At 46.8% G+C, this 22432-nt stretch overlaps 2 protein-coding genes across 2 annotated transcripts; both read left to right on the top strand.

The window, feature by feature from the left end:
• The first annotated feature begins 286 nt into the window (after nucleotides 1–286).
• TMEM30A (transmembrane protein 30A) lies at nucleotides 287–13686 on the top strand. The gene is made up of 7 exons (XM_074150394.1): nucleotides 287–571; nucleotides 5650–5766; nucleotides 6489–6596; nucleotides 7704–7791; nucleotides 8209–8352; nucleotides 10511–10717; nucleotides 11615–13686. The coding sequence occupies exons 1-7, from the start codon at nucleotides 287–289 to the stop codon at nucleotides 11806–11808; spliced, it is 1143 nt and encodes a 380-aa protein (XP_074006495.1). The 3' UTR covers nucleotides 11809–13686.
• A 4132-nt stretch (nucleotides 13687–17818) lies between these two features.
• Nucleotides 17819–22144, top strand: COX7A2 (cytochrome c oxidase subunit 7A2). The gene is made up of 4 exons (XM_074150828.1): nucleotides 17819–17903; nucleotides 19421–19510; nucleotides 20963–21047; nucleotides 21926–22144. Exons 1-4 carry the CDS (start codon nucleotides 17886–17888, stop codon nucleotides 21979–21981), a joined length of 249 nt encoding a protein of 82 aa, XP_074006929.1. The 5' UTR covers nucleotides 17819–17885; the 3' UTR covers nucleotides 21982–22144.
• The last annotated feature ends 288 nt before the right edge of the window (nucleotides 22145–22432 follow it).

Raw genomic sequence — 22432 nt, 5'->3', positions numbered from 1 at the left:
CTGGAAAGTGACGCAATGCGTTACGCGAGGCCTGGCAGCGGCACCGGCAGCGAAGCCACCGCGCACGCGCCCTCCCACCCCGACGCGGGCGCCCCGCTCCTGCGCCTGCGCAGCTCCGTTCTCTCGGCACCGGGAAACGGCGGGGGGGCGTGGCCGGCGTGCGGAGGGGAGGGGGGCGTCGTCATCAGTCGCGCGCCCGCCCGCTTCCGGTCACGTGCCGGGGGGCACCTGTGAGGCGGGGTCGGGGGCGTCGCCGGCGGCGCCGGTGGGAGCGCGCGGCGCCATCATGGCGGTGAATTACAGCGCCAAGGAGGAGGCGGACGGGCACCCCTCGGGCGGCGTCGGGGTGCCGGGCGGAGGCGGCGGGGCGGTGGGCGGCGGCGGGAGCGGGGGGGCGGCGGTGAAGACCCGCAAGCCCGATAACACGGCGTTCAAGCAGCAGCGGCTGCCGGCCTGGCAGCCCATCCTGACGGCGGGCACGGTGCTGCCGGCCTTCTTCATCATCGGCCTCATCTTCATCCCCATCGGCATCGGCATCTTCGTCACCTCCAACAACATCCGCGAGTACGAGGTGCGGGGGGACGGGGGCGGGGCTCGGGAGCCCCCGGGGGGCGCCGGGCCGGGCCGGGCCGGGGGAGCGGTGTCGGGGACCGAGTAGGCCCCTGCGCCTCCTCCCGACGCCGGGAGCCGGCGGGAGGTTGAGGCGGCGGTGCCGGGCGGGTTTTCCGCCGTGAACGGACACCTCGCCCCGGCGATTCCGGTTGGGTTTAAGGCTTGAGCTCTTTAACAAACCGTCCATTAATTGCCCCGGGTTGAGGTTGCGTGGATCGTCGGCCGCCCCTCGGCCTCCCCGGGGCTCTGGCCGGGACGCGGACGGCAGCGGCTCATCAGCCCAGCCCCCGGCGAGCGCTGCTGCCGCGGGTGCGCGTCGGCCTCGGGAGGGCCGGGTTGTATATCCTTAAACGTCCCGAAGTAACTGTAGTTTCGCGACAAAGCTCTGCGGTGATCGTATTGCTGTAATTTTTATATGTGCTAATGATTTTAACGTTTTTCGGTGCTCCGTTGGAGACCGGGGTGTCCGGAGTAAACTTAGAAACAAAGATGGAAGAGCGTGGCTTTTCCTAATTATGCTTACAAAACGCGAGTCGTTTACATCCGATAATTAACCACGGCGCTGCTGTCAGAAGCTGCTGAGCGTGAACCGAAAACTAAGCTGTACCCGCTGGCGGCGCGGCTTTGTGTTGTAAGGAAGGCCCCCCCGGGGCTGAGGGGAACCTCCCACAGCAGATGGGCGGCTGGGGTGCGTTCCGGGGGGCTCATGCCCCCGCCGTTGGTTGTACGGGGGAAAAAAGAAATAATACGTGTAGCCGTTTGTTGCATTGCTGTGTGGGACCATGTGAATGTGTGTGGGTGCGCCCGACGTTAAAATAACACCAATTTAGCGTTCGCTTTCCTTTTATGTTGAAAACGAAAATTCCGGTCAAGCAGAAAAACAGAAGTGGAAAAAAAAAAAAACAACCCAAACTGAAGTGTATTTTACAGCGTCTGAATATTGTACGTAAGCATATTTTTGAAGAGCAGTTTTGCTCTGTGTCAATGTTTGAGGGTACACAGAACATCTGAGAAGTGACACAAGCGCTTCACAGAGCGTGGCCAAGGGGCCTTGGGCCTGTAGGCAGTGACGCTGTGCGGGGACAGTCGTAGTTAAGGTACATACAGTCACGTTTTCAATAGGACACTCAATGGAGAGAAGTAAAAATCAGTTAGCAGGGATAATTGTCTTGGGAACTGCATTTAAAATAGCCATTTCTATAGTAAAGCAGTACAGAGTCTTTAGATCATAACGATTGTAAGGTAAATATAATTGGATAAATGGATTTTTTTTCCCCATTATGAGTGGATCGGGGTGGGTCTGTAGGGACAGGAAAGGCATCAGTTTCATGAGTCCAGAAATGAAAGCAACTCCTGGTGCCTGCCTTGCTGCTGGATGCGTATACGGAAAATTTACATACTCTTGGTGCTTAGCGGCTCTGTCCTCTGTTCCTGGTTGGTTCCAGTAGGAGCCCAAAGCGTGTTCCCACCTAACGTGCAGTATGCAAATCCATAGGTGAACTGGATAGAAATAAAATATATATATTATTGCATATATAAAGCAGCAGTAGTCATTTATATTTGGAAACCAATTGGCAGGTGCTGGCCTTCCACCCTTTGTCATTTCAAGATATTCAAGGTTAGAAGGGGGTTGGTTTGTTTTGCTGTGTGGGTTCAGCCCTGTATGAGGGAGCTCCCCCAGGGCAGCTCCTCAGGCTTTCACGGGGGCAGGAGCCATGGATCCAAGAGCACGGTCGGACAGTCGGGGTATCCGAGCGAGAACGAGGAAACGTGGGTTCTCATCTCTCGCCCTCCTGCCTGCTCTATTGACTTATAACGCAGAAATTCTGCGAGTGAGGTCATCGTTCTAGAGGCAGTTGCATTTTTGGGGAAAAAAGAGTTTAAATCAAAAAAGGCTTTACGGTTGCAGCAACAAAGCACAGAGGAAGCGTTTTGCAGAGCAGCGTTTGGGCTGTGAACCCCAGTGAGGGAGGCGGTTTAAGACACTGCTGTGACCCCTGTGCATCGCTGAGACACGTCCCTGCTTAGGGCGCTGCCTTTTGTTAGGAACTTCCAAGTGTTATTCACAAATAGCTGTAAATTTAGGAGGCGTCCAGGAGGTGGGTGCAGTGACTAAGCTCTTCTACGGACCCAATGGGGAGAGGAAGCAGAGGTGGTTGTTTATACCCACCTCCCAGACAATAGCGTGCCTGTTAAATGTGTGTGCGTTATATGTATAGCTGCCTGTAAGCTTACGGTATTGAACAGGATGTATAATTCATGCCCCTGAAGTACACGTTGATGTACAGTTCACATCACCCTTTCCTGGAGCCGTTGATGTCTCTGAACTGGGCTCTTCTCCTGCAGGTGCAGGGGCTGAGCAGCAAAATGCAGCTTTGCCATTGATTTCCTTTATAAGCTCCCCTGAATTCAGTGGTGGAAGATTTCCAACTGCTTAAGTGAACTAGAATTATAGGGGGTTTTTTTGTGTTGGTTTTCTCTAGCATTTTCTTATTGTTTTAGAAAGTATAAATAGCCATTTATCTTGGGTCTATTATGAAAATAGTTCGTTTGGGTGGATAATGAGAATCAGCTGTGTGAGCATATCTCTTTTTGCCCTGTTATTAAAGGGTGAAAGTGGTGTTCTTCCTCAGTACTTTTTTTTCTAGAATGGACGAGAAGCATTGACAGAGCATATTAAAATGTGCTAAAAATTGAGGAATATCCAAAACAGGAATTGTGTGGGAAAGGGATCTCTGTGCTGTGAAATGTGTAATTGTAGTTAAATAACCCGAGGGACTTTAAGGCACGACTAGGAAAGAAGAGCTGAAAGGAAATGGTTGCGGTTCCGTACATCTTCAGTGTTGTGTGCCGGTCCAGCGGCCCTACCTCAAAAATGGTACAAAACTTAATAAAAAAACTACAGAGAAGGAGGGAGAGCAAAGAGGACCAGAGTTATGGGATGCCTCTGTACAAGAGGTGGCCAAGCGGAGTAGCATAAATACGTGGCAGTGTATGGAGTCTACAAAATCATAAGTGGTTTGGTGAATATGTATGTGCAATATGTTAATTCTGTATTATTTTTATATGCAAAAATGTAAATCAGTGGAGAAGGACAGCCTGAAATGCCATCGGGTAGCTGGGATGTACCCAGTGAGAGATTGGGGGTGCTGGGAAGGGCTCGCTACGTGTGGGTTTTGCTGGCCCATCCCTGGGGACACAACGCTGGTTCCTGCCGTGGACCCCAAAGTCAATCCTTGCTGTTCTCAAAGCCCCGGTTCCGTTATTTTGTGGACAGGTGAGGACAGATCCCTGTGTCCCGTTAGCTGAGCTGTCTGGTGAGTGTGCCCTGTAAATGTGGATGCAGAAAAACCTTCTTGTGTTGGCAGCCACTGTACAGGAGAGCTCTCGGACAGCGTTGAAGCTGACAGCAGCGCTCAAAAAGCACGATTCTGTTTCGATACGCATCAACTTCATGCACCGCAGAATTCAGTCGATTATATTTTTAAAGCTGCAGCCTTCAGATCTTTTGCAGCCTGGGAGTATTTGAGTTTTGTTCTGGATCTTCAGCTTTTTCCACGCTCTGAAGGACTCGCTCGGGACATGGAGGTTTAAGTTCCTTCTGGAGGAAATGCTTGTTTAAGATTATTTTAGCAGGAAAAAGAAAAAAAAATCACCAGGTTCACCTTGAACAACCGAGGTGCATTGTTGAGAGCAGAAGGGGTCTGTCTGTCTGTCTGTTCTGCCGAACAGAGCCCCTCGGGACTGCTGCAGCGGCACTATTTCTAGAGCAGCACAAACTCAGGATCTTGTTCAGCAAAGGAAGCAAAGGTTCTCTGATCCCCCCTCTCTCTCTCTCTCTGCTGGCTAATAGCTCCTGAAGCGGGCTCGTTACAGCTTGGCTCGTTAGGGGGTAGGTCTCCTCTGTCAGAAACCTGGCAGTGGAGCAGATGGTAAGAAAAGAGCTGAGGGAAGGGCTGCAGATTAATACCCATGGAAGAAAACACAGAAGGAGAGACCTTGAAGAAGATGTGGAGGAAAACGGGCTTCACTTGTTCCCTGAACCTTGAAACTCTGTGTTTTTTTTGAGCTAAACCTTAATACGGGTATCAGGACAGATCATAAATCACTCTAATTCTTGAGAACATGTTGCACTACGAGCGTAAATCTGGGCAAACCATTTGCAGCAGCATTTCATAAAGCTGTATCAGAGTCGCAGTTTAAATGCTACTGCTGATAAACAGGTTGTTGCCGTAACTTGGGATGTGCTGCACCAATCGGAGTCTAAATTGTAAATAGCAAGTTCACGGTAAGCGTAGAAATACATGGTTTATAGGCGGATGGAAGCTTTCTCCTGCTGAGCCCAAGTTAATTCCTTTGTGCCCTTCCCATGCCGGAGCGGTAGGTGAGGGAGAGCTAATTCCAGTGGGCTTTTGGGCCAGAGGGTCATCTCACGGCTGCTCAGGGTATATTATGTGCTGTCCAGGCAGCCTGTATGTACAGACTTCATCTGCCCTATTTTGGGAGAGTTCTTGGGCATTACGTGATTTTTTTTTTTTTAAATTATTTTTTCAGTATTCTGGCTAATTAGATGGCTAAAAATCATCAGCAAAGCAAGTTGTCTAACACAAACCTTTTTTCTTATTAAATATCTGGATTTTTTAAAATTTTACCTCTGTGAAAAGCAAATAAAAGCTCAAATCTGTGTGTTTGGAAACATCATATTGTCTGAGTTATCTGCTGGTGGTGTTTGGGGGTGTGGTGTTTGGTTTCCCCCCAGCACTAATGTCCCGTGTGTCGTCCCGTGTGTCCCCCCCGTCCGCCCCCCCCGGCTCCGCGTGACATTTGTTTGGGGCAGAAATGGAGCTCAGAGACAGAGTCACACAGTGACTGTTGGAAGGGTCCCCTCCAGATCATCAGACAGGCCTGGATGGGCTTTTGGAGTTGGGGTGTAATAACACTATGAAATGAATGCCCTGGTAACACTCTGGCTTATTAACCAATTTATTTTTTTTTTACTCTCCCACTGTAAATGACTGCCTTTTTTTCCCGTTCCAGATCGACTATACGGGCACGGAGCCGTCTAGTCCCTGCAACAAGTGTCTGAATGTGTCCTGGGACAGCTCGCCCCCTTGTACCTGCACCATCAACTTCACGCTGGAGCACTCGTTCGAGGTACGTGCCCCGTGCGCAGAGGGGAATCACAGCACTCTGTGTGCTTCATTTCATAACTGATAGCAGAGCTGCATCATTTAAATCCTGTCTTTTATTTCTATTTTAAAGGATTATTTCTAGTTTTTCTACAAACTTGGATCTGATTTTTGTGTGCCTTTTCAGTAGCAAGGATGAGATGGTTCTTAATGCTTCTGTTTATCTGGAAGTGCCCAAATTAAGTGGGATGTGTGTGTTTCACACATTTAGATTTAGTGTTTGTGTGATAGAGCTGGCGAGTAGATCCCAGAATCACAGAATCACAGAATGATTCGGGGTTGGAAGGGACCTTTGGAGATCATCCAGTCCAACCCCCTGCCACAGCAGGGTCACCCAGAGCAGGTCACACAGGAACGTGTCCAGGCGGGTTTGGAATGTCTCCAGGGAAGGAGACTCCACCACCTCTCTGGGCAGCCTCTTCCAGGGCTCTGCCACCCTCACAGGAAAGAAGTTCCTCCTCATGTTGAGATGGAACTTCCCATGTTCCAGTTTGTGCCCGTTCCCTCTTGTCCTGTCAAGGATCAGCTCTTCCTGCGTGATTTACAGAAACTCAGTCCAACAAGGATCAGAAACAGAGTTTAAGAGGCTAGAACTTAAGCGTTGTGGTACTTAGTGTGTTGGTATGTTTTATCGACCTGTTCTCTGCGTGAGTGAAAACCTCTCTTGCCCCCACTTGCTTCTTGCAGAGCAACGTATTCATGTATTATGGACTTTCCAACTTCTACCAAAACCATCGTCGCTACGTGAAATCTCGAGACGACAGCCAGCTCAATGGAGATAACGCCTCACTGCTTGTAGGTATTTACGCTTGAATAGTAACAAACAACCAACTTCTGACTGTTGCATAAATCACCATGTAGCAGAGGATGTAGTTCAATAATGAGAAGGTACTAGATTTTTTTTTTTGTGTGATAGAAGACAACTGTAAGAAATTCATATTTTGTTTACCGTAATATATAACCGTAAAAAAATAAAAAAAATAACCGTAAAATGCTGTAAAATTTCCTGTCAGTCTTTTCATTCGTTAGATCACTTCTCAAATCGGAGTAGTTTTAAACTAAACTATTGTTTAAACTATTATTGAACTTGTTATCTTCAATCAGTAGAATCTGTCTGTATCCGTTCTGCCCAAAACTTTCATGTTCGCTATAAACTACTACCCGGTTACCTGGCGCTGGGTTTGGGTGTTGTACCTACAGGCATCTGGTTTCGGTGACTCTGGTTCACTGGAAAACATCCGCGCTGTTCATTCTGTTGGAGCCGCTGTGTCACGTTCAGGGCCAGACCTCTCCTCTCCCTCCTTTTTCTGAGGAGTGGGAATACAGTTGAGTTCCTGCTCCAGCAGGAATGATTCTCCCTTTTTACCTTTAAATGTTAGAAAAGGGGAGAGTTTTTCAGGAGGCTCCATCCAGTGACTGACACAGGGTTTGGGGGGGACCTTTTCTGTGTTCGTTTTTGTCATGCTCTTGGAGTCCTGACAACATTTTGCATTTTACGTTAATGCTCAGCTTCTTATTAGAGTCTGTTTTCTATAAAATTGATGAATACTTTAAAATAAAAATCCTTTAATGAAAGAATAATTGAGTATTTCATGTTGGAAAACTGTTTCTATTAAAAGATAAAAAAAGTTGTAATAGCTTCCCAAAAAAGCCTTATTTTCAGTGTGCCCAGGGTGGGATTCTGAGTTTATTCATGTTTTATTTAGATTTTATCCCTGCTTGTAAAAGAAGAATCAGTTGTGCTAGGTAGTACTGAACGCTGAAGTATTTGTAGAGGTCCTGACTTGTGAAGATTATTTTGTGGCACATTTAAGATGTGTACGTTATTGAGGTGGTGCAAAAACCAGGTTAGTTGGATAAACCAGCACAGACCCATCTGCCTCTTTCCTTTCTGACTCCCAGAACCCGAGTAAGGAGTGTGAGCCGTACCGCACAAACGAGGACAAGCCCATCGCTCCCTGCGGAGCCATCGCCAACAGCATGTTTAACGGTACGCTACCATTTAAAGTTATCACTGAGCTGTGTTGTGTTGCAAAATATTCAGAGTAAACACTTCGCGGGCTTTTTTGTTTCGAATTAACACATTTCCATTGTTCAGCATAAAAGAAATGCCTTGTGTTGTACCGCTGCTGCTTTTTTCCAAATTGCTATCACAATTAACTTCATCTGAAAGCATACAAAGGATGGGAATCCCCGTTGTGAGAAGCTGTTAGTGCTGAGGAGTAGACATATAGGTATCTTATATGGATAATACGCCGCTATCGAACATACATTGACCCTTACAGAACAGCCTGTGACGGGCAGGTAATAAACGCCTCGTCCAGCGGTAGTTGTTTCACTGCCTATCAAGATCATCTGCCTGATGAAAGTTTCTTCAGCTGGTTCTCTAATTTGATTTTCTCCCTAGATACGCTGGAATTGTACCGCATTGATAACGACACCAGGACTCCTATTACTTTGATTAAAAAAGGCATTGCGTGGTGGACAGATAAAAACGTCAAGTTCAGGAATCCTACAGGAGATGGGAATAACTTAACTGCGCTTTTCCAAGGTAAAATAGAAGATGGTACATTGTAAGAATGACGAAACGCTTCAAACACACTTTGATTCCAATGAGGTTTTTTTGGTTTTTACCTTTACTGTAACCAGTAATTTATTTTTTCTTTAAATTTCTGGTTTGTTTTTTTCTCACTTTGACTACTGAGAACAGCCTGATAGGTGCCCTGCTGATGCGGTTTAACCCTGGCTGGCAACTACGCACCACGGAGCCGCTCCCGAGCTCTGCCTCCCCCCGGTGGGATGGGGAGCAGAATCGGAACAGTAGAAGTGAGAAAACTTACAGGCTGAGATAAAGACAGTTTAATAATAATAAAAAAACCCCAAACTGTAAAGGGGGAAAAAACCCAACCAAACAACAAAGGAGGAAAATAAACCCCAAGAAAAACAAGTGATGGAAAGAAAACAGTTGCTCATCACCAGCCGGTGGCGACGGCAGCCCCTGCGCCCCTCTGCCCACCCAGTTTTATTGCTGAGCATGATGCCATATGGGATGGGATGTCCCTGTGGTCAGTTGGGGACAACTGTCCCAGTTGTGTCGTCTCCCAACCTCTCATCCCGGGGTGGTCTGAGGAGCAGAAAAGGCTTTGATGCTGGGTAAGTGCCACTCAGCGATAAATAAAGCATCCCTGTGTCATCAGCGCTGTTTTCAGCACAAATCCAAACCACAGCGGGATACAGGCCTCTATGGAGAAATTTAACTCCATCCCAGCCAAAACCAGTACAACTGTTCCAATGGTTGGATTTAACTTCAAAAGAAATCCTGCAGTTGTTTAATCAAACTCTTCATACGGAGTTTTCATTTAAATGTTTCTCCTGCCAGATTGTGCAGAGTTTTCTAAAATACCTGATCCTTTTTACTGTGATTAGAAGGGACTTATGTCTCTTGTTGGGTTAAATACAGTTTGGTAAATCAAAGTTTTCTTTGGCTGCCAAGGTCTGAAATTACTCTTCCTTGGGGCTCTAAGGTGTGTGTGTTTATGCAGGATATGTAATCATTTCAGGTTTAACCCGATGTGGGTTTCTTGCTTAGTCACAGCCAAACCGCGTGTTACCAACGCGATGCTGCCCTTGGGAAAGCACAGCCTAGAATTGCATTTCCGATAAAATTAGTGACGTGGTTAGTATGGTATCATCTAAAATATTGTACCGAATTTTATTTGCTCGTGGTCCGGGAAGTGGTAGTCAAATTCTAACAAGTGAGCGGGGGAGCTGTCAGGGGAATGGAGAAGGTTGAGTAATGTTCTGAGACCAGACTTCCTGGCGATAGAAACCTCCTGGGGAGGCAGATCCGTTTGAATAAATGGACGGTGCTGTCATGAGAATAAATGGATACACACTGCTACTGAAGCTGCCAAATAAGGAGGCTTTAAACAGCCCAGTGTCTTGAAATATGGGGTTTTTTTGGGTAATACTAGAATGATAATAATATAATGGCCAGCAGTGTGCCCAGGTGGCCAAGGTGGCCACCAGCATCCTGGTCCGTGTCAGGAACAGTGTGGCCAGCAGGACTGGGGCAGTGATTGTCCCCCTGGACTGGGCACTGGTGAGGCCCCACCTCGGGGGCCGTGTCCAGTTTTGGGCCCCTCACTTCAGGAAAGATATTGAGGGGCTGGAGCATCTCCAGAGAAGGGCAACGGAGCTGGTGAGGGGTCTGGAGCACAAGTCTTGTGAGGAGCGGCTGAGGGAGCTGGGGATGTTCAGCCTGGAGAAAAGGAGGCTGAGGGGAGACCTTCTCGCTCTCTCCAACTCCCTGAAAGGAGGGTGTAGCCAGGGGGGGTCGGTCTCTTCTCCCAAGGAACAGGTGATGAGACAAGAGGAAATGGCCTCAAGTTGTGCCGGGGGAGGTTCAGATTGACAATTAGGAAAAATTTCTTCACAGAAGGGGTTATCAAGCCTTGGAACGGGCTGCCCAGGGCAGTGGTGGAGTCGCCATCCCTGGGGGGATTTAAAAGCTGGGCAGGCGTGGTGCTGAGGGACATGGTTTAGTGATGGGTTTTTTTATCAGCGTTGGGTTGATGGTTGGACTCGATGATCTGAAAGGTCCCTTCCAACCTGGGCAACTCTGTGACTCCATGAACTGTGATGAGCCGCAGTGTTACCCAGTCCTGTATTTGAAATTCTTCATTGTTACTGTGTTTGTTTAATGCCAGGCACGACCAAACCCGTGAACTGGCCCAAGCCCGTGTATATGCTGGACTCGGAGCCTGACAACAATGGCTTTATCAATGAAGACTTCATCGTGTGGATGCGCACTGCCGCTCTGCCCACCTTCCGCAAGCTGTACCGTCTCATCGAACGGAAGAACAACTTACAGCCTACCCTGCAGGCTGGAAAATATTCCCTGGATATCACATACAGTATCCTTTGGAAAAAACCTTTGGAAGCTGGATGACAAGGGCATATCTTTGTGCAAGCTTAAATTGAACATGCCTTATTTTTTACCACCTTTTTAAAAAAAGAGGGTATTGAACTGTGGTTGAAAACAGGGAGTGAGAATTGGGTAGAATATTGCCATCTTTTACTTCCGTGAAAATTTTTGTGGAACTGGTAGGTTCATAGCAAGAGAGAAATCAGATTGCTTGGGTGCTGTAGAGACACAGAGAGATGTATAGGGAAAAGGAAAGAACAGAGGTGGCTGGCAGCCTAGAAATTTGAGAACTTTTAACATCAAGGTGTAATGAAAATACAGAATCGATGACTTTGGAGGTCAGAAAAATGGCAGAGCTGATGCTCAGATGGAGCATTCTGCTTTGGACAAACTGGAAACAGGAGGTAGAAGTGCAGGAGACTAGAGGAGGAGGGTTGTCATAGTTACCAAATTCTTAAAATTCAAAAGCACTTAATTATCATTTAAAAATAGCTCCTGCAGTATTTTCTTCTGCTGCAAAACTGAGGGGAGTGTGTAAAAAACTGAGCATAAAGAAGAATTTTGTACTAAAATATATTCAAGAATTAAAATCTAGATTCCCCTCATTTTATTGAAGCTGCTTTCCAAACCCCACAAAATGATGCGTTTACTCTTCCCTTAAGAAGGAGTTAACCTCTCCTAGCCTGGCGTTTTTCTTGGGGAAGCCAACAATGCCCAGATTAGTCTTAGCCCAAAAGAACAGCTAAATGTTTCGTATTTGCTCTTCCGGTACCCAAAGGCAGCAGTTTGCGTTTGGAACCTCAGTAAAAATGACCCAAGATTTTCATGTGCCTGACCCAAAGCTAAATTTGGAAACGCGCTTCTTGTTTTCCTAAATGTGTTTCAGATTATCCTGTACACAGTTTTGACGGACGAAAAAGAATGATCCTGAGCACCATCTCGTGGATGGGAGGCAAAAACCCCTTCCTGGGAATCGCGTACATCACCGTGGGGTCCATATGCTTCTTCTTAGGGGTTGTGTTGCTGATCATCCATCACAAATACGGAAACCGAAACACTAGCGCAGACATTCCCAATTAATCTCGCGTTCTCAAGACAAATGTACTGCATGTGCATCAAGGCCAGTCCAGAACCCACCCAGGTTTTGAAAGATAAATCTCTGCTTCTCTCACTTCTGAGGCTGGGTCCGTAGTTTTGATCTAAAGCTCCCCTTTCCCGTGCTGTGGATTCGCTCCCGAGAATGACGGGTGTACAATTAGCTGTATTGATTGTATCTCTGCCGCTGTCGGAACCGATTTTGCTGATATTTGCCTCTAACTAGGCAGGCCACGTGATGCGTAACGCTCCTGTTCCCTTGATGCATCTGCTGCTTGTTCCTGTGCTGCCTGATGTATAGATTGTGTGGGGAAAGATTGTTAGAAGATACCCTAAACTGTTCACGTTCCGGAATGCGGGTGTCAGTGCTGTTGAAAGGAAAAGTCAAGTCTTAAATGTTGGGGTTTTTTTTTTTTTTCAGTTTACTGTCTTGTGTGCATGGGCTCTTCCATTTCTTGCTGAGATTTTTAATATATTTATATAAGTTGTTAAATATTTTTCCTGTGTCCTTCCCACCTCTGTTCTGTTAAAGGATTGAAGTGCGGTGTAAATTTCAGCACTCTGGATTCTCTGTGTATTTACAATCCATGTGCCTGGCCAGTAAACTACCATCCTATGAAGTCAGCAGAAAACCTGCTTGTTAATTACCTGCCCGAGTCCCTTTTGATGTTTGTTCTAAATTGGGAAATGTTTGTTGCAGGTACAATCTGCTGCTTTTTTTCTAATTTTTCTTTGCTTTAAGTCATATCCACTACGAGTTTCTCTATTGTGCTGGCTGGTTTTGCTTCTTAAGAGCAGCTCCAAGCGTTAATTAAGAACCTAAAATGTTTTTTCTGTTCATAAATTTGGGTGAATTCCTTTTACTGGAGGAGTTTCTTAATTTCCTTGAGGCGTACGTACTCTGAGCGGGGTTTGTCGTAAAGGAATTGTCATACACTTTTTCCTTATTTGGGGTGAACACCACATTAAGTTTTTGGCGGTGTTAAGATAATAAACGATAGAAATTGAGAAGCTGAGATGGCAGTAACCTCCTTTCACTGAAAGGCAGGTTGAGCTTGCTGTGAAACCTCACTGAAGTCCTGCAGATAGGAGCAACGTGCGGGTTAGTGTCTGAAATCAAACGACAGAAGGGTTCACTTTTAGGTTAATTAAAAGTTAAGTGCAACCTGTAAAATATTACTTTTCGGTGACTTTTTTTTAGCTGACACACAGAAATTGTAATGTATATGGTGGAGATCACTTTATATGCGACTAGCTTGATAAAGTATGGAGTATATTAAAAAAGACCTGGTACATTCTGCAAAACCGTTTAATAAGAGATTTTATTTTGTTCTTGAACATACGTTTATTTCCGTTTATTCTCAGTAAGCGTGGATGCAGTCTAAGCGAGTTGTATTCCTGGGATTGTGTATTTGTTATAAGAAGTCATTTATTTATGGTCCAACAGCTTAATCTATAGCCAGCTTTAAACAACTCTATTAATTTATCACATAAACACTGGTTTTACTGAATTGTTTGTGTCACCTTTTTAAGCTGGCAGTCGTGTGTAAGTCTGCACGAACTGTGGCAGGAGGCAGCGTTTCCCACACGCCAGCTTTCTGTAGCTCCCTATAATTTGTCCGTACAGTACAGCCTGGCAGCAAGGACTTTAAATAGTCAAGACTTTAAGGTTTTATTTAAAATGTTACATCTCTGTTGCTGGAATTCTAGAGTAAGGGTATATACCTTTGTATGTTGCAAGGCAGAAAACTCACACAAAAGGTTAAATGGGCTTTTGTCTGCAGAGTAGCTGCCAGTCCAGAATATAGTGAGCAAGTAAAGGGGTGTCTCCCAATTACTGGTCATTAAAATATTTTGATTTTTAAACTTCACGTTTGTCACTCGAATTGCAAATATATTGTGCTTCATTCATAATCCCTATCTTTTTCCAACTAGGAAATGCTGCCTTTTGCGTTGTGTTCAAAATTAAAAGCAAAGTATTTTTCTGTCTTTACCTTAAAATATTTCTGAATGCCTTACTTTTTTTTCTACTGACTGTAGCTGTCAGTGCTTCTTTGCTCTTCTTAATGAAGCGCACCAGGATGAGAATTGCTGTCTGGTTTCTGTTATAACTAAGCTTTTTCTTAGAGGCTGTAGCAGTAAATACTTGTCGGGCAGTGCACCTGAGGTGCTTAAACTGCTTGTAAGAGCTTGCAATATTAGGTCAAATTCGTAAACTCTTCCTTCACTCGTGCTCATTTGTCTTGGTGTCAAGTTGGTGACTATGGAGATCCTTGGATTTTATATTTCTGACAAGTTACCCGTGTATCAGGTGTTCAGAGCTGAAGCCAGGGCGTCCCTGTGTGACACTTGAGGGCAGTGGCAGGACATTTGGTGTCCTCTTTTGGGTTTGGGTTTGTCCCCCTGTGACCCAGGTCCTCAGCGCCATCCATCCTTCAGGGGTGTTTGCTGCCAGGGTTCAGGAATACCCAGAGCAAAGCCTCTGCTCTCCCAGTGCTGGTTGGGCGCTTCCCGAGTCCTACCCAACGCAGGCAATGCCCAATCCGTGGGAGTTGATGAGTTTTCTGGAGGCTGCTGGTGTTAGTGAGGGTCTGCTTCCTAGAGAGAGGAATTTGGGAAACGAGGATGTGTCCCTGTCTTATGCGAGATCTCTCCAAACAAATTCACTTGTGTGAGACCCACCTTCCTTCTGGTTTCTTGTAAAAAATCCACATGGCTGTAACAAAGCAGATTGTCACCTCAGGTGGTTTTTTAATTGCCTCAGACTGTTCAGGGAGCTGTTGGTTGTGCTTTGCTGAGCCACAGGGAAGAGTTACCACCTTCTAACTGGAATGTGAAGGATCCTTCATAGCCTTTGCCTCCCAAGGTCACTCCGAGACTGAGATAAAGTGAGTGTCTGGTGGAAAAAATGTGACTAATCTAAAGCAGAATGTACCTACGGTGACTTAGAAAAAAAAAAAAAGGTACCGATTAGAATGCAACCGTGGAAAACAAAGAGTAAGGTGTAACCATGGAGTAATCTGGAAGCCCTGCACATGATCCAGATCTTACAAGTCGAGGAGACATGAATATGGTTTCTGATCTTGCCTGAAAATTTGTGATCTGCCCTTGCTACTACAACAGCAGTATTTGTGTTTATAAAGTTCGCTATTTCTCCTACCTGGGGTTGTTGCCTGTAACTGAACTAACCAGCTGTGGGGAGTTAGGAATGAAGAGGGCAACCAGGCAGAGGCCTTCAGGAAGGTTTACACAATCAGTCTTAAAATCAAGCCAGTCCCATGAGGGTTTTGTGCTGACCTAGTCGCTGAGTTTAAAAAAACAACAACAAAAAAAAGACCCCAGCACTCCAAAATGTCCCACATACCGAATACTTGTCTGTATTGAACAGCCCGCCAGAAATTCTCACTTCTGAAGCAGGAGAAAAAACATGAAAATCTCAGCCAATTGAATTCCTGCTCTCTTCTTATCAATGTGGCTGGTCCATGGAAGAGGCTGCTTCTAGCAGTGTGAGAACGGACTCTGAGGTAGAAAACCCAGTTGTAAAAAGGTGGGGGTTTTTTGGTAGTATCATTAAGTTTTATTTAGATCAGCAGAAGTATTTTCATGTAAAAATACCCTCGGTTCTAGCTGACAGAATCTGATCACCGTATCGCCTCCTATGTCCAAATGCAAAGTCTAATCTTACTTGACAGTTTCAATTAAGACCAAAGTCCATTACGGAATGGCCTGATAAGAATTACCGGGTCCTTATAAGACCCAAGTCTCAAATTAGCAACTGCCTCCCTGTAAGCCTCCCAGCCCAAACCTGCTTACCCTCTGTTTGAGATAAAGCCATGCTGTCCATTGGGTGAGTTACACCAACCCCTGCTAGAAAGGCTGAAGCTGGAAAATTCTCTCTCTCATTTCCTGTTGGGAATGAGATAAAGAAGAATAAAAGCACAAGTCAATAATTAGTGAAGCTCAAGAAGTTCTTCTAATGCCATTTTAGCGCATTACACAGCTCAAAGTAGCTTGGAAAATGGTTATACTAAGATTATACGGTGTTTTCTCTCTTCATACCGACCATAGCTTAAGAGAGTTACTCAGTTATTTTGTTTGCAAGAAAAATAAATTAAACTGGTGGGCAGGCAGGGCTCAGGAGGAGGTTTACAAAAGGTACGTAACCCACATGCCAAGCTTTATGGCCTTTCTATTGTAAAGTGTATTTTGACAGAGGGTAGCACAGCAGCTCAGGTACAGGCATACCAGGAAACGGCCCACGCAGCAGAAATGAAGCAATAATCATTTCTCTGGGGATTATGATCCTTTTACCAGTATCTAAATACAATTGAGTATGTAAAGATTAGAAAAATATTATATGCGCTCCTACGATGAAAGATTGCAAGAGGAATGAATGGAAATCTATCTTGCAGTAGTTATATTCTAGGTGCAATTCTGTAATAGCACTGCTGGAGTGTTTGAAAATTGTTAAATAATGCATCCAGTTTCCTCCTTTCTTACATCACATTTCTCTCTGACTATGCGTTCTAAATGGTATTTTTAGTATTCTGCTCAGCTAAGACTGTACCTACAAATGCTTCTCCATCTTTGTGTTTTTAGTTCCTTTGTGGGGCAGCTCATCAGACTGAGAAGTGCTGTGCTTTGAGGTACGATCCTTGTGATTTCCACACCAGACGGAACGCTGATTTGCTGCGTTTGACACGTTACTCATCATGAGGTTTGGCGCCAGCGCAAAAAGCAGTGTAACGCCAAACCCTGCGTGTCCTGCAGCCACAGCAGAGGCAGGAAATAGTGCTCCTGACAGCGTTGTATTTCAGTGTAAAGCTGAAGCATGAGAAGATGCAGTTATGGGGCTAGATCTGCAATGCAGAAAACAACACAGGCTTCTCAAGAGTACTGTATTCTTCAGGGGCAAGTAGATTCTTCTTTCAGTATCAGACAGACCTGCATTTCATACCGATCTGGTGTTGCTTCACTGTCTGTAATTATATATTGTGAAACATGAAGCTCAAGTTGGGTTTTCTTTTCTCACATGCAGATTACTCGGTATCCCTGCTACTCACCACGTCTGAGGCAGGTACATGTTTTAGTTTTGGGGTTTGTTTTTTTTTTTTTCTGCGTGTAGCAGCTCACCAAGGGATCGGCATCTGTCCCGAGGGTGTGAGTCCCGCTCAGCTCTGCCTGGCTCAGTGTCCCGCTTCCAGCGACGGCCAAAGGGGACGTCGAGGGCGTCCCTATGACCAGAAGCAGCCTGTGGTGCTGCTCTCCTGGGCCGTGCTTCCAGCCCCATGCACCTCTAAACCTTTTTAATGAAAGGCGATTTTAAAATTGGTATGTAGCAGCTCTGAAAGGCTGTTTCTTTCATGGATTTGACAAAGTGCCCGCTGAAGGCAGGGCAGTGGCTGGCAGCCACAGCATCCTGGGGAAAGTTCGTTCCTCAGTTTATGCTGTACGAGGCAGAGAAATACCTCCTGGTTTGCACCCGTGCCCGCGTTTGCTGCCCTGTACTGCTGCTTGCTGGGGATCTTACCCCTCCTGCCTCATCTTCCCTATCCCGCTCTCAGCCTTGTGGGGCTCATTTCCTTCTCCAGGGCCCTGAAATCAGACAGATCCCGGCCATTCTTGCCTAACGGGGGGGGGTACGGCCTCAGGGACAGGCCTTTCCCCACACACTCCCCCCCCCCCTCCCGGCCTCATGCCTTCCCCATTCGTCCGCCATCGTTGTTTTACTGGGGAAAAGGCTGTCGCGGAGGTGCGAGGAGGGGAATGGCTTTTCTCCGACCAGCCTGGAAACAGTGGGGGGTGGCGTTCGAGGCCTGCTCCTTCCCAGCGCGGCAGCCAGACCCGCCGCCGCCGCCATCTTCTCCAGCCCCCGCCCCCCCCCATCGGGAGGACTGACTCTGCAGGCGACGCTAGGGGGCGCTCTAGGCTCTTCGGGCGACGCTCTGGGCTCGCGGGGGAGGGAGGGCGGCTGCCTCTATGGTACGGGGAGGGGGCAGGAGAGGTACTTCCGCTTCCGCTGCCCTTGTTGCCGGCGGGAGGTGACGGGACCAAGAGCCGCGATGTGGCGGAACCTGCTGGTGAGGCCGCTGGGCCGGGTCGGGTTGGGTTGAGGGGAGCAGCCCGTTAACGCTGTGTCAGCCCCCCCGGCGAGACGGGCGAGCCTCGCAGCCCGGACGGGGGCCGACAACACCCAACAGTGTGTGTGTGGGGGCTCCCTCAGGGTGTTGTCGGCCCCCGTCCGGGCTGTGGGTCTCGCCCGCCTGGGCAACTCCCTCCCAGCCCCTCTAGGGCTGCTGGGGATGGGGAATGAGGAAAAGGGGGGGGGGGGGGGGAGCGTTGCATTTCAAGTCCTGGCCCACTCGCACCATCTAGTGCTGAGGTTTAGGAACTGGAAGGGGATGGGAGCTGGGAGTCGGTGGGTGTAGGTCGTTCCCATCATAGGGGGGACACAACTAAACACGTTTGTAGTGTGTTTATTTAGGGGTGGGTGAGGGGAGGAGGTTGCGACCTGCATTATCTGGGTGTTTGCTCCTCCTCCCCCCCCCCCCCCCCCCCTCCGGCTGCGTTTTAAGTGGTGGTGATTATAGAGTCATAGAATTGCCCAGGTTGGAAAGGACCTTTCAGATCATCGAGTCCAAACATCAACTCAACACTGATAAAAAAACATCACTAAACCATGTCTCTAAGCTCTATGTGTACCCGTCTTTTAAATCCCTCCGGGGATGGTGCCTCAACCACTTCCCTGGGCAGCCCATTCCAAGGCTTAATAACCCTTTCAGTGTAAAATTTTTTCCTAATGTCCAATTTGAACCTCCCCTGGTGCAACTTGAGGCCAAAAAAAACCACCTTGATTTTGTGGGGGAGGATCAGGGTTGCTTGAAGGAGGTTGGAACTTGATCTTTAAGGTCCCGTTCAACCTGAACCATTCTATGATTCTAAGGAGACTGCTGGCACCTTAGAGGTACTTTGAGACTTGGCGTGTTAATGAAGGCAGGCTTTGAGTCATGGGAAGAATTGTAGGTTACTGGTTTTCCTTGCCTGACTGGTGCTATCGAGCACCTGTGTGAACCAAGTAGAGAAACCGATTCTAGCGTAGAATGCAGCAGGATGTCTTTAAATTCTCTGTGTGTGTGCCTCCTTGAGCTCTGTGGAGGGTGGCTCCGGTGCGGGTGGCCGCAGGCGAACTGCAGCTGAGGAAAGATCCATGTCTGCTCAAACGTGTTTGTCTTAAATAATATTGCCCCTGTCACTAGAGTCAGGCACAGAAAATCTGTGCTTGAAACGGAGACCTGAAGGGCTGAGGTTGAGATTTCTCCCCAAAAAAGGTTGTGAAGGTTGTGCTGCAGATCCATGAATCGATTGCATCTTAATGAAAGTAATCATCTTGAGTTTTCTCTTTATTGGTAACCAGTCAATCAGTCTGTTGAAAGAGTGACTGAATTCAAAAGTGGGTTGCGGTGAAGGCTTTTGGTATTTTTAAGACTTTATCTTCTTCCACTTACGTCTTACTTTTAAAAGAAAATATTTTTGCTCTAGTGTGATATAGCTGAAAAATGTCACTGTTTTTAAAACCCTGTTTTATCTTTTATTTCAGAGTCTTCGCCAGCTTTCCCAGAGGACCATAAGCACTGCTTCACGCAGGCACTTTGAAAATAGAGTTCCTGAGAAGCAGAAGCTTTTTCAGGTATTGAATGAGCACCAATAGTAGGGTAATGTTAGTAGAATTACAAGGTTTTAGGAGGTGATAATCGCTTACATTGAAGAACTGGTGAAAGTCCTCTGTACATCTGAGGTGAACTCTTGAGATCAGTTGTGTGACTACAGTGTTTGAAATCAGCAGTTATTTTCTGGTTAAGATTGCTTGCATACGTATACTTAATTTGCTGGCTCCTTAGGGTCAGCAAAAAAACCTTAGGGTTTTTTACCCTGTGAAATGATTTGTACCTGAGTTTCTCATGAGTAGTAGGCGCTGTACAAAGGTAGAGACCAAGTACTGCGCGATGGACCGAGGTGGGGGAGTGTGTCCCAAGAACAAATAGAGGAAAACAGCAAGCAAGAGGACGGGAGTAGAGTGACAAGTTAAACCTCCAATCTCACAGCTACATCCAGAGCTCATAGATGAGCCCCATAATTCTTAACAACGATGTGGCATTATTGTACTTCTCAGTTAGGAAAGCAGTAAAGTCTTAAGGGATTGGATTCGCTGCTGGAAAACTATTGAATCCTTAAAGGTGATTTCTGAACGAATCTCTTCCTGATCCATAGGGTGAGAATAGTGGTTCTTCAAATGCCAAAGCAGTGGATACTCAAGAGCATACTCCCAACTGCGAGCCATAACCTAGAGCGGTAGCTTCGCTCTGAGGACAGAGTAGACTGGGCTTCTGCGATGTGACAGGGAAAAATATGTTAGAAGCCCTGTTTGAATAGTTTTTGCATCTTTTTGCTTTCCTGTACCCTGAAAGAGAAAACTGGTCTTGTTGGGACACTGTCTGAGGAGCACGGTGTTCACTGTGAGCCAAGGGGGAGCGGGATGTTGGTGATGGGTGAGGTCAGAGGTGGTGTTTCTGCTGGCGGAGATCTCTGGGCATCTCTTCCTCCTCCCATCCCTTTCCTGTGGGGCAGCAAGCTCAGCTGGGCTGGGTCACGGTTCCCCAGCGCTGGAGGCAGGCTTGGGTTGCAGAGCAGTGCGAACTTGCTGACAGGGGCAAAGATCACAAGGATCTGGTGTCCGGGAGTTTCACTTCAGGTGGAGCGAAACATTTTCCTGTGTGACACCGGGTGAGGGTAGGGGCTCCTCCCCTTGTTGCTCCCTGTAGCTGGGGGTGAGTGTGGGGAAGTTTCTGGGGACGGTAATCACACCCTGTGCACCCGAGGAGGGTGGCGACTGGTGTCAGAAGCATTCGGGCATTCACCAATTACTGCTTTAATAAAGAAATAAACATGCACATCATTTTCTGTACTTCCCTGAGATCAACTGATACCAGCGTGAAAGAATCTAAATAAAGTTCAGGGTCTTTTTGACACTGGGAAGATAATTTGGGGAAACAGTTCTTGTTCTGGGTAATTCTAGTTATGTTAACGCCGTATCGTCAGAGCTGTATTTAAGTAGTTTCTTTTTGTCACTTGTTTCCATTAGGAGGATAATGGCATCCCTGTGCATCTGAAAGGTGGCGTGATGGATTCTCTGTTGTACAGAGTCACCATGGGCCTTACGGTTTTTGGTAAGGCTAATACTCAAATGTTGATGCTTTGGTACAATTTCCAACGTGCTAATGTTAAAGTGCTTTTTCCTTTGGTACGGTCTCCGACACGACTGGCACTTCCTCTGGAAATTAGTTACGTGGTCTCTTCAGTCTGTTTCTCAGAACACAGAAAATGCCTATATATAGAGAGGGGGGGAAAAAAACCATTTGGACATACTATATATTTATTTGTGCTTTCTCAAGGTTTTTTCAGATGGCTTTCTTCCCTTGACTAACAGTACTGCGGGCTGAAGACTCCTTCAGGATTCCTGTGGGGTGTTAGAGGAAACTAGAGCTACTTAGAAAGCTTATTCTGAAAAGGAGTAAAATGTAGTTATAACACGTACACACAGCAGTTTTCCCACTAGGCTGACTCTTTAGTCCTAGGTGGTAGTTGATGTGCTGAGGTCCCACGTGCTGTGAAAATGAGCAGAATACATCCAGGCTTTATGTACTGTATATATTTAACCTTTACGTTGCTTGTCACACGGTTTTGTAATAGCCTCTAACTTCAATGTATTGAGCTAACGGATTTTCAGTTCAGTTACTTCAGGAATGAGTAGCTGTTACTTTATGATCACCTGTGTGGGTTCCACAAACGTGCCTCTCCCTGTGGTTCCCCGTTTCTTTGTGCAGTATATGGAGTGGTATTTAAGGATTTTTTTTTTTTTTCTCTAAAATACGAAGTGCTAAAAAAAAAAAAAACTCGTTGAGAGATGGCTATGGAAATGTGTCGTGTCTGAACCGCAGCTGCTTAGTGTCGGTATTTCTTCTGGAATAAACCTGGAAGGGGAAAGCTGGCTTGAAAGAAATTCTGTTCACCATTCTGAAAGTATCTTTTCTGTCTCCTGACTCAGGAACGGCCTATGTTGTGTACGAGCTGCTCGTCGCTTCAATGCCCAAGAAGCAGTAACGATTCCAGTTCAGGATGCCCCCAGTGACTAGCATCTCTTCGTCCAGTTCCACGTGACTATGACGGCAGCTTACACGTATTACAAGCAGCTGGCTTAATGCTTGGAATCATAATTTAATTGTAACATGTGAACTGCAATCAATAAAGCAGTTTCTACATGGTGGTGTGGTGTTCTGGGCTGTTACCGTGTCTTCTGCACTAGAGGGCTTTTTACTTGCGGTGGACGTATGTTGGGTTGGTCACCGTGCGGGCGGTTGAGAGCCTCTTCTCTTTCTACGTGGTTTATGTTCATCCTCCAAAGGTGAGTGAAACGCCCCGAATCCCTCCGAGGAAGCGCCCAGTGGTAGCTGGGCATCCCTGGTCGGGCTTTATGTTCCTAACACAGTTTGTGCCTTTGTAGCCTTCCCGTCAAGTTCCTGCCTGTGGCTTCCTGTTGTTTGAAAGTCTGGTG

This window comes from Numenius arquata, chromosome 7 (assembly GCF_964106895.1).
Source record: "Numenius arquata chromosome 7, bNumArq3.hap1.1, whole genome shotgun sequence".
Classification (NCBI taxonomy): domain Eukaryota; kingdom Metazoa; phylum Chordata; class Aves; order Charadriiformes; family Scolopacidae; genus Numenius; species Numenius arquata.
The sequence above is the reverse complement of the archived record's forward strand: the minus strand, read 5'-3'. Positions and strand labels throughout refer to the sequence as shown.

Excerpts from the sequence above, each read along its gene's own strand:
- TMEM30A (XM_074150394.1), top strand. The coding sequence starts at position 287 with ATGGCGGTGAATTACAGCGCCAAGGAGGAGGCGGACGGGCACCCCTCG. Across the intron at positions 6,597-7,703 it reads GAGATAACGCCTCACTGCTT|AACCCGAGTAAGGAGTGTGA; the intron begins GTAGGTATTTAC and ends TCTGACTCCCAG. Across the intron at positions 10,718-11,614 it reads TTCCCTGGATATCACATACA|ATTATCCTGTACACAGTTTT; the intron begins GTATCCTTTGGA and ends AATGTGTTTCAG.
- COX7A2 (XM_074150828.1), top strand. Across the intron at positions 19,511-20,962 it reads AGAAGCAGAAGCTTTTTCAG|GAGGATAATGGCATCCCTGT; the intron begins GTATTGAATGAG and ends TGTTTCCATTAG. Across the intron at positions 21,048-21,925 it reads CATGGGCCTTACGGTTTTTG|GAACGGCCTATGTTGTGTAC; the intron begins GTAAGGCTAATA and ends CTCCTGACTCAG.